The 15000-nt window shown below is 45.1% G+C and overlaps 1 protein-coding gene across 1 annotated transcript in view; it reads right to left on the minus strand.

The window, feature by feature from the left end:
- Positions 1 to 15000, minus strand: part of LOC125034606 (multiple PDZ domain protein-like) — a 419124-nt gene that overhangs the window by 85504 nt on the left and 318620 nt on the right. Inside the window, exons 30-32 of the mRNA XM_047626507.1 lie at positions 12554 to 12750; positions 8538 to 8632; positions 6908 to 6977 (exon numbers count right to left, since the gene is read on the minus strand). Of these exons, the coding sequence (XP_047482463.1) occupies positions 6908 to 6977; positions 8538 to 8632; positions 12554 to 12750 (362 nt within the window). The remainder of the gene's footprint in view (positions 1 to 6907; positions 6978 to 8537; positions 8633 to 12553; positions 12751 to 15000) is intronic.

Here is a 15000-nt window from a genome sequence, read left to right on the forward strand (position 1 = left end):
GGAGGGAGCGACCGAAGCGAAGAGGAGAGGAAAGTGGAATAATCCGCGAGAAGAGACGCTAACGGATGGAGACAAACGACGCGACTTAAATGCGCCTAAACAACCGGCGAGCGACGCAGGCCACTGCAGCAGGAGGAGTTGCCAGAACAAACGATACAATAAGACGCAGCGAAACCCATTCGACATGTCCTTGCTCGCACAACAACATCATCCATCCTTGCGCTCGTGATTTTGCACACGGCGCATGTACCGCCACAAATCCTGCAACCGAAGTTTATACAGCGCACGGAATCCAACGCGGGGGAGCTATGCATGCACTGCACGATCTTGCAAACAAAACGGAAGTCCATGTCACGAGTTATACCCTGCACAATAGCACTTGCAAGGACAGGCGAGTGTAGCACTGGAAAGCCACCACTGTGCACTAAAACCTTTACGAGGGCGTAAACCTAGACAGGAAAAGGAGCATTAAGATGTTAGAGGAAGAGGAGGGTGAAAGAAAAAGGGCGAATCGATGAATCAATTCCCCTCCCCAAGCCAACCCCAACCCCTACCCACTCTCTGCCCCCCCCACCCCTCCACCCCACTCTTTCCCTACGAGCGAATCAATTTTACGTTCGCTTTCCACTTGACTCTCCCCACACGCACTCACGCACGCCCGGCCGTCGGCGGAGCGGGCGCAGGTGGCTCGCCGAGGCCGCTTCGTCACAGCGAGCGATCGGCCGGAATGGGCTCGGAGGCGGAGGAGAGGAACCCTTTTTAGGAGGCCGATAATGATGTGGTTATCATTAACAATTATAATAAGGATAATCATCATCAATATCATAATAATATTAAAGTAACATTAAGAACAGCAATAATAATAATTAATAATGATAATAATTATAATAATAATAATTATAATAATAATAATAACGATAATAATGATAATGACAAATAATAATAATGATAATAATAATAATAATAACCTTAAGTACAACAACAACACCAAACTTAATATCAGTAACATGAGGGAGTGAAATACAATTTATAAGCCCCGATAACACGCGCTCCTAAATCAGGTATTAGCACTCCTCGCCCATATCAATAAACAAATAATAAACCCTATTAAAGCCCATCATTATAAAATGATTTATCCATTAAATCTAACGCAAAACAAATATAACCATTCAGTAAAATATTAACAAGAATATTTTTCCTCTCTCTCTCTCTCTCTCTCTCTCTCTCTCTCTCTCTCTCTCTCTCTCTCTCTCTCTCTCTCTCTCTCTCTCTCTCTCTCTCTCTCTCTCTCCCGCTCTTCAGTAATAGCAAACTCGGCAGAATGGCTTTTCAAAAATCTCCATTCTCTCTCCCTCGCCCTCTTTATCATCATATTTCTCTTCATTGAGCAGCTGAGGGCCAGATGGTGCACGCTGGATAGGAACTGCGCGGAAGAGCCACTATCATCATTATCGTTATCTCTATCATCATCATCATCATCATCATCATCATCATCATCATCATCCTTCTCCTCGCTCTTCTTATTCGCTAAGGCTTTTGCTATCATTACATCAATCTATGTATTCAATTTTCTTGATGGCCTTGCAATCACGATAAAAAATACCGCCGTTGCATGTTCAAATGCCCAACATGTACCCATTTTTTTATCCATTTTTTATAGGCATCAATTAATGCATCAATTAAAGCACCATCAAAAGCCCCACCAATGGCATGTCGCGGAATGACGTCAACGACTGAACGGAAATGAACTTACGAAACAAAAAGGGCGAGATCCCGAAGCAGAGACTACCCAATGCCATCATGAAATTCAAAAGGGTTTTACAGAATCTCGTTTCATGGTCTCACGTACATGGGTCAGATTTATTTATATACGAATTTAAGAAATAAAGGAAGGATGAAACGCCTTCGTATGAGACATTGCCTTGACCGTCAAAGAAGACATTTGTATGACATCTTTTGACCTCCCTCCTTCCCTCTGTGTCTGTCTGTCTGTCTGTCTGTCTGTCTGTCTGTCTGTCTGTCTGTCTGTCTGTCTGTCTGTCTGTCTGTCTGTCTGTCTGTCTGTCTGTCTGTCTGTCTGTCTGTCTGCCTGCCTGCCTGCCTTCTTATCCCTTTCTCTTTCCCTTTCCCCTCCACCTCGTCCTCTCCCTCTCCCCTTCTCCTTCCCCTCCTTCTCACTTCCCCTCTCCCTCTCCCTCTCTTCCCCCCCTCTCCTAGCCATTCCTCTCCCTCTCTTCCCCCCTTCTCCTTCTCCGTCCCCCTCTCCCTCCCCTCCCTATACCCCTTTCCCTCCCCTCCCCCTCCCCCTTCTCCCTCCCATATCATCCCATCCCCTTCCCCCTCCCCCCCACCCTCCACCCCCGGGCAACAGAGAGAAAAACAACGCGGGCTTTCTTCGCAGCTATTCCTTTGAGCGCGCCTCCCCCCCCCCCCCCCCCCTCCCCTTCCCACCGCTCCCTCCCCCAGAATAGTATCAACTTCAGCCAGTCATCCACTCGATCGCCTCGGCATAATGCCTCCTCAGAGCAGACAGGAGCCGCGAAAATCACCCTTAAAGACGTCGCATATTCTCCTGCCTTTGGAGAGATACGCGAGTCGCAAGCCTACCCTACCCCCTCCCACCCTCCCCCCACCTACAGCCCGCCCACCGCCCGCGCGATCAAATAGTAATCCTCTTCTTCAGATATCCAGTCAACCCAAGGAATTTAAAGAGATGAAAAAAAGGGACATCATTCCTCCCAGAAAAAAATAACAGTAATAATTTCTAAACCTTGCACGAAGCTTACGAATATCCAGAGTGAAGGAGAGTCATAAATAAGGCTCCGTAACTGAGAGTGAAGGAAAGCCATTAATATTAGCCGTAATTGGGAGAGAAAGAGTCATAAATACGATTCGCAACTGGGACTGCCCGAGAGCCATAAATAAAATCCGTAATTGGGAATGAAAAAGTGCCATAAACCCGTTAAAAGACAGTGACGGAAAGGCATTAACAGGATCCATAATTGGGAATGACGGAGAGCTGTTAATAGGATCCGAAATTGTGCGTGAAGAACCACAAAACTAAAGATTCCTAAAACGGAGAAAAGGAGAGCCAAAAAGTGGATTCGTAAATGGGAGAAAACGACAGTCATATACAGGCTTCGTAATTGGGATGGACGAAGAGCCATAAATAGGCTCCCTATTTGGGAGTGATGGTCAGCCATTAATAGGATCCGTAATGGAGAGCCGTAAGTAGGATAGCGATAGGGAGGGAGGGAGGGAGGGAGGGAGGGAGGGAGGGAGGGAGGGAGGGAGGGAGGGATAGACGAGAGAGGGAGAGAGGGAGAGGAGAGGAGGGACAAAATGGAAGAAAGAGGGTGTGAGACAGAGATAAAGAGAGAGAAGTAAAGACGGAAAAATAAAGAGAAAGAGAAAGAGAGAGAAAGAGAAAGAGAAAAGGAGAAAGAGAAAGAGAAAGAGAGAGAGAGAGAGAGAGAGAGAGAGAGAGAGAGAGAGAGAGAGAGAGAGAGAGAGAGAGAGAGAGAGAGAGAGAGAGAGAGAGAGAGAGAGAGAGAGAGAGAGAGAGAGAGAAAAGGAAGGAAGGGAGAGATAATGAAAAAGGAGGAGACTGGGAAGGAGATAGAAAGAATACAAGAGACAGAAAGCGAAAGCAAAAGAATCCAACGAGAGAGCCCCCCCAGAACGAGCGATCTGCCACGGCCCAAGCGAGCTACTCCGCCGACCGACCAACCGAGTGTACAGATTAATTTGCAGAATGTGTCGCGGCGCCAAGTGGTGCAGGAGAGCGCGAGCACCTGAGGGCGTGTCATGAAGGCTAAAGTAATGAGACGCAAGTGTACACACATGCGCGTAATAGCACAGCTTTGGCCCGTCTCGCTGTGCGGCGATCCGGGCATAGTTATTATATATTTTTTCTTCTCTCTTTTTTTATCTCTTTTTTTTTCGGAGGGGGGGGGGGGCAACTTTGCGCTGCATGGTAACTGCGACGAGGCTAAAATACGGGCATGAAACTGCATGGCGTCGGTTTTAACTGCCAAAAAAATATTTAATGGACACATATTCGCCCATCTATAAATGACACGGTGGTTTATGAATAAATTTCTCTCCCCCCCTCTCTCTCTCCATCACTTTTTGAACTCGCTTAATCTGTCATCAATCGCCCTTTCGCTCTCCCTTACTCTTCTCTTTCTCTCTCTCACTTCCTCTCCGTCCTCTATCTTCCTCCCTTTCCCGTTTTTCCACTTCCCCCTTCCCCCTTTTGTACTCTCCCATTCCTCTTTCACTTAACCCTCTACTACTCACCTCTTCTATCCCTCCCATACATTCCCCCTTTGCCCCTCCCCTTTCGTAACATTTATCTCCTCTCCCCTGCCCCTTCCCTTCATTTCTCCCACCTCTTACCCTTACCCCTGTCCCTTACATCTCTCCTTCTCCCCTCCCCTTCTTCCATATTTAACCTCTCTCTTCCCTCGCCCTCCTCGTTTTTCACCCCTCTCCCTTCTCTTTTATCTTTCCTCTCCCCCACATCTCCCCTCCTATACCCCATACTCCCCTCCCCATCCGCCCTATCACCTTCCTTCTCCTCTCCCATACCAATATCCCCTCTCTCCTTTCCTCCCCTCCCTCCCTCCCTCTTCCCTCCCCCGCCAGGAACAAACAAGCCCACTTCAACCTATTTTCGGACACAAAGAAGGTCTATTCACTAACAAACGCCCCGTAGTACCTATTCCTCCCTTAAATATTTCCTTTCTTCTCTCTCCCCCTACATTCCCTCCTCTACCTCCACCCGTCCTATCATACCCCTGCCCCTTACCGACATCTTCATACTCCTTTCCTTTTCTATCCTCCCTCCCTCTCCCTCCCTCCTTCCCTCATCCACCTTCTCCCTACCTCCCCTATCCTCCACCCTCCCTTTCTCTCCCTTTCTCACCCTTTCCATCTCACTCCCATCTACACTTTCCCTCCTTCTCCTATCCACCTTCTTCTTCCCTCCTCCTCCGCTCTCACCCTCCCGATCCCATCCACCCTCCCCTACCCTCCCTTTCCCTCCTTCCCCTACCCATTCTCTCCCCCTTCCCCTACCTTCTCTCTCCCCACCCTCTCCCCCCTCCCCTACCCTTCCTCTTCCCCCCTCTCCTCCTTCCCTCTTCCCCCTCCCCTACTCTCCCTCTCCCTCCCTCCCCTCCCTCCCCCACCAGAAGCAAACAAACCCACTCCAATCTATTCCTGGATACAAAAAAAGGTCCATCCACTAACAAACGTCCAACATCTCGCGTCTTGCAACTGCAGCGTGCAATGCCTCCCGAGAATGCCAGAAGTTGCACTTGATTGCCTTCGTCAGATCCGACAGGGAGAAAAAAAAAGGGAACTTTCGAGGAGACTTTGTTATTCATTTCCCTTACTTTTTATCGATACGTCCGTTGTCCCTTCTTTTTCCTAGTTCGTCCATCATTCTTCTCCGGTGTACTTTCCCCCCCCCCCCCCTATATTCTTCTTTAGCTCCCATCTACATCCTCCTCCCTCTTTATCAATCTACTTAGTCAGCTCCTTTGACTGTGCCCTGTACATAATCCCGTTCTGATATTCCTTTATGTATTAATCAATCTGATTCATCCCACCACGTATCCCCTCAACATTCCTCTCTATCTACATATTTCCTCGTTAGCGCTTCCTCGTTTCCACTAATGTAATCAAAGTAAACAGGGAAAAAATCACAAACACTGACACGCGGCCCGAAGGAGGAGGAGCTGTACGTCATGTATTATGGACACTTTCTACACAGCGTCTTGAATATGAGATCCCTGGCTCGTCCTCCTGCCAGGCGCCGAGAGTGCATGACCTGGGCCTTCCCATGACTCTTGATTCTTGTCTTATTCCTGCGCTTTTAGTATAAAAGTATCATTTCAATTGTTAAGTATTCTTTAACTGATTATCAGAATCAGTTTATTATTTAACGGTGTCATATCCAGTTACAAGCCCCATACCTCGTCTAACACTAAGAAGCCAAACGACACGTCCATTACCTGAACACTGCAGGCACCAGGATCTCCCTTGGCCACCCGACCGAACCCAAAAGCCAAACCCGACCCTCGAACCCGACCCTCGAACCCGACCCAACCGCCAAAACTTCGCAGACGCTCCACGCAGAGGCGCCGAAGGACAAAAGGAACCGAACACGATACAGCGGAATCCCCGGGGGCCCCAAGTCACCCAAGCCGTGGCGCCGCAGTCAGACTTTTCGATCTCTCTCTCGCTCTCTCTCGCTCTCTCTCTCTCGCTCTTTCTCTCGCTCTCTCTCTCTCTCTCTCTCTCGCTCTCTCTCTCTCTCGATCTCTCTCTCGCTCCCTCTCTCTCGCTCTCTCTCTCTCGCTCTCTCTCTCTCGCTCTCTTTCCTTACTCTGCATTCTCTAATTGCTTCGCCCACTGTGAAGGATTTCTTTACCGAGGGAAATTCTCGTCATTGTTGAGACGTTAAAAGGCTTCCACGATTTCATGAGGGAACGTTTCTTTCCAAATCATTTTTTTAATTCGTTCTCGGAAAAATGCATTGTTAATACATGTCTAACAACGCTACAACAGAGTGCTCATAATGCTGATCTAAATCGCACTTGCTTTAACATTTTGTGTGTACGGATCAGCTAACACAAACACACGTTGCAAAATCTAGAAACGGAAGGAACTATGGAACAGCATCCATACAGACCCAAAAAAACAAACATTAAAAATATTCCATTACCACCCAAAAAAAATCAGGATTCCGCAACCGTAAGAAACAAACAAAACAAACAAATTATAACAATCATACATATATTCTTTTAAAACCCCGTTTTCTCCCGCGTTAGTTAAAAAAAAAAAACACCCAAGAAACGGAGAAAGAAACCGGAAGGGAAAAACCGGGGACACTTACCTCATCTTCCAGCGTGACCGGGAACTGGGTGATGGGTTTAATGGCCATCTCCTGTAGGCCGGTCTTCTTCCTGCCGTGGGAAGCAAGAGGAGGTCAGTCTTTGGGCACACACGACGTCCTCTCAAGTGGGAATTGAAGTGGGAACAAGGTTAGGGCATTGATTTTCTTTTCCTTTTGTATTTCTTCTTTACCTTTTTTTTTTCTTTTTTTCTTTTTTTTTTTACAAATGGTGGGATTCCTAGAGGCAATTATAGCTCTGGTAAAAAAAAAAAAAATTACTGAATCCAAGTTACCGGCTATTGAGACTCATAAAGGCGGAGAATTATTACAATCTTAATTGCGAACAAGAGTCTCTCGAGAGGTTATTCGATTAACTTTTGACGGTATAAGTGTTAATGAGCAAGAACAACAATTGCAATCTTAATTCCCTCTTTCATATAACTATGCCCTGGGAAATAATTTTCGTCGCTTGATTATCATAATAGCCTATACACCGACTTTTATCTGTCACATTATGGAAATTTCGATGGCTAGATTTGATTATCATAATGTACTTTGCTCCGCCGTCATTTAATTAGCACTGAAGTCCTTGGACTCGCTAACTGTTGACTATAATCAAATCATATCACATCGTTTGCCTAAATATCCATATCTTTATTCGAATCCACCATGATAAAGAAATTATATAACACAATACTAAACAATAATGCTAAGTACCTGTATGAAAGAAAGAATATATATATATATATATATATATATATATATATACATACCATTTACAATATGCTTCCCCGCACTTCGGGAAGCGTTACTACTTCCTCTCCTGTACAATCAAATCAAACAAACAGACACATTTACGTCATCTTCCTCCCTACACACACAATACCCCCTCACACCGAACCTCCTACCCCCCCCACCGCCCTCCCCCCCACCCCCCTAAAAAAAAGGCAAATCTTGATTAAACCTCACACACAGCCACACAGAGGGAAAAAAGTTGCGGCGCATTCACATCGACAGTCTTTTTTTTTTTTTCCTTCAAACCAGTCTCTCTCATTCATAACTTTGAGCTGAGACACATTCAGTGGCGGGGGACAATTTGTCTCTCGCCGTGTAATCAAAACTAATGATGTCTGTTTCCGCCACTCGAATGTTTGGGGGAAAAATACGAAATAAAAATGAAGTCCTATTACTGACATAATTTTCCTGTTTCTTTCACCTTCTTGTTAATTGTTTTTTCGTCTTCCTTATATTTATTTGGTTTGTTTTTGTTCTATTTTATTTTTATTTCTTATTCATCTTCTGCTTCTTCTTCTTCTTCTGTTTCTTCTTCTTATTTTTGTTCCTCTTCTTCCTCATCATCATCATCATCATCATCATCATCATCATCATCATCATCATCATCATCATCATCATCCTCATCCTCATCATCATCATCATCATCATCATCATCATCATCATCATCATCATCATCATCATCATCCTCATCCTCATCCTCATCCTCATCCTCATCCTCATCCTCATCCTCATCCTCATCCTCATCCTATTTTCCTCTTCTTTAAAAAAAAACGTTATATTTCCAACATTATTTTTACCAGCAAAACGTAAAAAGAATTCTTTCGATTTTCCTTACCTGAGGACGATGACCTTGACGGTGGGTCCTGGGATACTCTTGAAGATGCTGGAGGCGTTAAGATGGCAGCGGCCGTAGATGACATTGCCGTTAACCTGGCGACGAAGAAAATAGTGTTAAAAACTTTCCGGAATAAACTTCCCTGCTACCCATCTCTAACTAAGCACGTACTACAATAAGTAATTTTAAAAAAACGTGCATAATAAAATATAAAAATGCCCACAACAAAAGTCATTTCTTAAAAAGATACTCGCAAAGTATTACCTTTCATAGCCTCTATACATCCAAACACACTCTCGGGCAACCAAGATCGAGAGCGTCAATACTGAAATTACTGTAGTCAGCCTCGGAGGCTCGAAAGACCCATTTTCTCTTCCCCGATGGAGGGGAGATTTTGTCCATTTTCTTTGTGTATTATGCTGGGAGGCCTTTTGTATTTGCGATATCCTTTCACAAGTTATGCAGAAAAAGGTGCACACTGGACTTTTATAGAAAATATCGTGGACAAAATGGTTCCTACATTTTGTTTCTTTTTATTATGAATATCAATGGGATATAAAAGTAACAATGTCTAGAGAAAATCAAGAAAGAATATTATATATACATATATATACACATATATATACAAATACACGTTTAAACATGAAAAAGAAGTCTATGATAAATATAGAATCAATAAATCTCTACTCAGTAGTATCCCGCCTACTTCAGAACTAAAATATAAAAAAGAAATGAAAGAAATGACTATCGTTGAGGAAATCAATCTGTGCCAATGGAAGTTATGGGCGATATTGCGAATGATAAAGTGAAAGATATTATGAATGACTTTAGTAATGGTTATGAGGAAAGTATACAAAGAGAAGAATGAGGGACGCGCGCGCGTGCGTGTGCGTGTGCGTGAGAGAGCGAGAAAGAGAGAGAAAGAGAGAGAAAGAGAGAGAAAGAAAGAGAGAGAAAGAGAGAGAAGAGAGAGAAGAGAGAGAAAGAGAGAGAAAGAGATAGAAAGAGATATAGATAGGGAGATAGAGAAATAAAGAAATAGAGAAATAGAGAAATAGAGAGATAGAGAGATAGAGAGATAGATAGAGAGAGAGAGAGACAAAGACAGAGACAGAGAGAGAGAGAGAGAGAGAGAGAGAGAGAGAGAGAGAGAGAGAGAGAGAGAGAGAGAGAGAGAGAGAGAGAGAGAGAGAGAGAGAGAGAGAGAGAGAGAGAGAGAGAGAGAGAGAGGAGAGAGGAGAGATCGAGGAGAGAGAGAGGAGAGAGAGAGGAGAGAGAGAGAGGAGAGAGAGAGAGGAGAGAGAGAGAGGAGAGAGAGAGGAGAGAGAGAGAGAGGGGAGAGAGAGGAGAGAGAGGAGAGAGAGAAGAGAGAGAGAAGAGAGAGAGAGGAGAGAGAGAGGAGAGAGAGGAGAGAGAGGAGAGAGGAGAGAGGAGAGAGGAGAAAGGAGAGAGGAGAGAGGAGAAAGGAGAGAGACAGACAGAGACAGAGTGATAGACAGAGGCAGAGAGATAGACAGAGACAGGGAAGAGAGAAGAGAAGAGGAGAAAAGAGAGGAGAGGGAGCGAGAGTTTGTGCGTGTTCCTGCTTGTGCGTGTGCTTGTTTGTGCGTGTCTGTTTGTGCGTGAGCCTGTTTGGGTGTGTGCCTGTTTGGGTGTGTGCCTGTTTGGGTGTGTGCCTGTTTGGGTGTGTGCCTGCGCCTGCGCGCGCGCGCGCGCGCGCGTGTGTGTGTGTGTGTGTGTGTGTGTGTGTGTACACCTGTGTTTGTGTATGTAGTGTACACCTGTGTGTGTGTGTGTGTACACGTGTGTGTGTGTGTACCTGTGTGTGTGTGTGTGTATGTGGGCTTGTATGTGTATGTGCGGGCTTGTATGTGTGTGTGCTTGTGTATGCATGTGTGTATGCATGTGTGTATGTATGTGTGTGTGCTTGTATGTAAGCGTGATTGTGTATGCATGTGTGTATGTGCTTGTATGTAAGCGTGCTTGTGTATGCATGTGTGTATGCATGTGTGTATGTATGTGTGTGTGCTTGTATGTAAGCGTGCTTGTGTATGCATGTGTATGTCTGTGTACTTTTATGTAAGCGTGCGTGTGTATGCATGTGTGTATGTAGGTGTGTGCTTGTATGTAAGCGTGCTTGTGTATGCATGTGTGTATGTGTGTGTGCTTGTATGTAAGCGTGCTTGTGTATGCATGTTTGTATGCATTTGTGTATGTGTGTGTGCTTGTATGTAAGCGTGCTTGTGTATGCATGTGTGTGCGCTTGTATGTAAGCGTGCTTGTGTATGCATGTGTGTGTGCTTGTATTTAAGCGTGCTTGTGTATGCATGTATGTGTGTGTTTGTATGTAAGCGTCCTTGAGTATGCATGTGTGTGTGTGCTTGTGTGTAAGCGTGCTTGTGTATGCATGTGTGTGTGCTTGTATGTAAGCGTGCTTGTGTATGCATGTGTATGTGTGTGTGTTTGTATGTAAGCGTGCTTGTGTATGCATGTGTGTGTGCTTGTATGTAAGCGTGCTTGTGTATGCATGTATGTGTGTTTGTATGTAAGCGTGCTTGTGTATGCATGTGTGTGTGCTTGTATGTAAGCGTGCTTGTGTATGCATGTGTGTGTGCTTGTATGTAAGCGTGCTTGCGTATGCATGTATGTGTGTGTTTGTATGTAAGCGTGCTTGTGTATGTATGTGTGTGTGCTTGTATGTAAGCGTGCTTGTGTATGCATGTGTATGTGTGTGTGCTTGTATGTAAGCGTGCTTGTGTATGCATGTGTGTGTGCTTGTATGTAAGCGTGCTTGTGTATGCATGTGTATGTGTGTGTGCTTGTATGTAAGCGTGCTTGTGTATGCATGTGTATGTGTGTGTGCTTGTATGTAAGCGTGCTTTAGTATGCATGTGTATGTGTGTGTGCTTGTATGTAAGCGTGCTTTAGTATGCATGTGTGTGTGTGCTTGTATGTAAGCGTGCTTGTGTATGCATGTGTATGTGTGTGTGCTTGTATGTAAGCGTGCTTGTGTATGCATGTGTATGTGTGTGTGCTTGTATGTAAGCGTGCTTGTGTATGCATGTGTATGTGTGTGTGATTGTATGTAAGCGTGCTTGTGTATGCATGTGTATGTGTGTGTGATTGTATGTAAGCGTGCTTGCGTATGCATGTGTATGTGTGTGTGCTTGTATGTAAGCGTGCTTGTGTATGCATGTGTATGTGTGTGCTTGTATGTAAGCGTGCTTGTGTATGCATGTGTATGTGTATGTGCTTCCCCGTGTATATTTCCGTTTGTATATTTACCCGTATGTGTTCGCATCCATGCGTTAGCCCATGTGTGTTCGACCGTATGTGTGTCCCCCGCGTGCATGCAAGCAAATATGCAACCCGCCGTGCCCTCCCAGCCAGCAACGTTAGAAACCGATGAACGTAAAATGAACGTAAAATGAAGGTAAAATGAACGTAAAATGATGAACATAAAATAATGCCCCGAGAGCAGGAAGCAAAGATGCGTAAGAGAAACTCCGCGCGAGGCAGGAATTGCCCGGGGCGACTGCACGGTTCACAGGAGCCGGAAATCTCGAAGGCATCAGGAATATTCCAAAAGATAAAATAAGAAAAGAATTACGAAACAAAAGCGAAAACAAAAAGAATACGAAAGTTTTAAAGGCACTGCGGGGAACGAGGTAGCGAATAGGAGTGAAATAAACTCAAATTCACCATAATTTTTTTTAAAAAGTCTGACAGATAGATGTGTGTGAAAGCAAATAAATATTAGTAATATAAAATCTATGAAATAATAAGAAAGAAACTCATAAATAAAATGATTTAATGAAAATAAGTATCCTCCAAAACATCACTACCACCTACCTCAACCCCCCCCCCCATTAAAAAAAAAAAAAAAAGTACAACAACGATAATAATAATAACAACCAAAAAACACCAGCAAAAACCAAAAATAACCATAACAACAAAAACACCAGCAAAAAACAAAAATACCAATAACAACCAAAACAACACCAAGCAGCACCCACCTCGAGGATCTCGTCCCCCACCCTGAGCCGGCCGTCCTTGAAGGCGTTGCCGTTGGGGTTGAGGCCGCAGATGAAGGCCGACATGAGGGTCCTGTCCTTATTACCGGCCAGGGAGATGCCCAGGCCGTTGGCGCCCTTCTGCAGGTCCACCAGAATCACCTCGCCCTTCAGGTCGCCGTACTTCTTCGCGATTTTCTCTGTGTCGGGAGAGGGTCGGGTTAGTGGGCTTGGCAGGGAGGGAGAAAGGAGGACACGAATGGGGATAATGACAGTACAGTATTACAACAACAACAACAACAAGAATAACAATAACACTGATAGTGATACTGATATTGATAGTAATAATTATAATAATAATAATAATAATAATAATAATAATAATAATAATAATAATAATAATAATAATATTAATAATAATAATAATATTAATAATAATAATAAAACTAGGAAATATATTCAGTAGTAGAAACGAATATATCATCCCACATGTCATTTCCAAGTACTTGTTACCGACACATTAACTGCAATTTACATAAACTTTCTCGCAGTCAGACAACTTTCCCATGAAAATCACAGCAGTTAAACCCAATTATCATTTTCCTTTCCCTCCCTTTTCTTCCTCCTTTCGGTTTGTTTTTTTTCTTCTTATCTAATTGCACGGCTTTAATCTCACCCTAATCGAAAGTTTCAATCCCGGAGGAAGTCGGAATGATCCATTAACGTTCCCGAAGATGATAAAAATCAAAAGCAAAAACTTCAAAAAAAATAAATTAAAAAAGTGGGGACAAAAAACAAAAACAAATATACAAACTAACAAAAAAAACACGAAAACGTTCTATCCTGCCGCGCGGGGGGGGGGGGGGGGGTCGAGCGATATGAGAAAGAGAGATGAACGACGGAGGCGGCGACGGAGAAGGCGACGGAGGAGGCGACGGAGGAGGCGACGGCGGCGGCGGAGAGTCCCGCGCCGACTCCCACCTGTCGCGGCTCTCGTAAATCTCGCGAGGCCGAACGAGACAGTCCTCGCCGGAGACTGATGCCGCTCTGACTGGCAGTCTCGTAGGACCGCCGGCTGACGCGAGATAAATGGCGAGACGAACTGCCGTGCGGAGTCGACGGGAGGGAGAGAATACCGATGGGGGGGAATCGTCTTCTGTCACGACAGACTGAGGGACTGATATGGCTAGACAAATGTTACGAGAAACACACACACACACACACACACACACACACACACACACACACACACACACACACACACACACACACACACACACACACACTCAAAAACACGAAGACACATTTAGGCAAACTAACAATCAGACGCGCGCGCGTAAGAAGGCATAACGCACATGCCGGCACCCGCCCAGACACATTGTATTCAATGTCAATTCATCTCTTTTTCAACACAAAAGCGAATGAATTATGAGAGAAGGACGAGACACAAAAATCAATACTGTCAGCTTTGCCTTTCACCGGCGGAGGAGGGACCCTGATGGCCGCAATATATCCTCTCGGGGATGTCCATTTCTCTGCCCTTTCTTCTCTTTTCCTTCTTTTCTCTCTCTTTCCCTTTCTTCGTCCCTCTTAAACTCGGTCACCTATATTTTCCTTTATTTCACGACCGCGCTTACTCTTACTCTCTCTCCCCCCAACACTTTCCCCCTCTCTTTCTCGCGCTCTGGCTCTAGCTCTCGCTCGCGCTCATTCTCATTCTCTCATTTGCTTTCGCTCTTGATCTCTCTCTCTCCCCCCCCCCCTCTATCTCTCGTGCGCGCGCTTTCTCTCTTTCCCTCTCTCTTTCCCTCTTTCTCTCTTTCTCCCTTCCTCTCTTTCTCTCTTTCTCTCTTCCCCGTTTCCCCTCTTCCTCTTCTCTTCCTCCCTCCCTCTCTTTCATTCACTTCCTCTTCCTCTCCCCACCCACTTCTCTCTGTTAGGAACATATTTTCTGCTTTTATCTTTGTTTGTATGCTTGACATTTCTATCTCTCTTGTCTGTGATCTCAACTGAATGAATGATATGCTCGAATGCTCGAAATCTCTGTCTTTTATGCGTTTATCTTTTCAGACACTCGTTCGCTCATTTATGTATTCATTCACTCACTCTTTCATTCATCAACTCACTCACTCGTACTCATTCATATACCGGCACGCTCACTCGCTCACTCCCTTCCGCTCGCCTCCACTTCCCTCTAAATCCCTCGCCCTTATTCTACCTCTATTTCCCCGACTCTCAGATTATCTTCCCCTTTCCTCCCTCCACTTTGCTGACTCTTCCCTCCACTTCTCCTCCCCTCCTTCCACGTCCCCTCCCCCCTTCCACGTCCCCTCCCCCCTTCCACTATCCCTCCTATTCCCTCTCCATTTCCTCCCTATACTTTTCCATCTCTCCCTCCACTTCTCCCCCCTCCTTCCACTTCCCCCAACCCTCCCTCTACTATTCCGAAC

This window comes from Penaeus chinensis, chromosome 18 (assembly GCF_019202785.1).
Source record: "Penaeus chinensis breed Huanghai No. 1 chromosome 18, ASM1920278v2, whole genome shotgun sequence".
Taxonomy (NCBI): domain Eukaryota; kingdom Metazoa; phylum Arthropoda; class Malacostraca; order Decapoda; family Penaeidae; genus Penaeus; species Penaeus chinensis.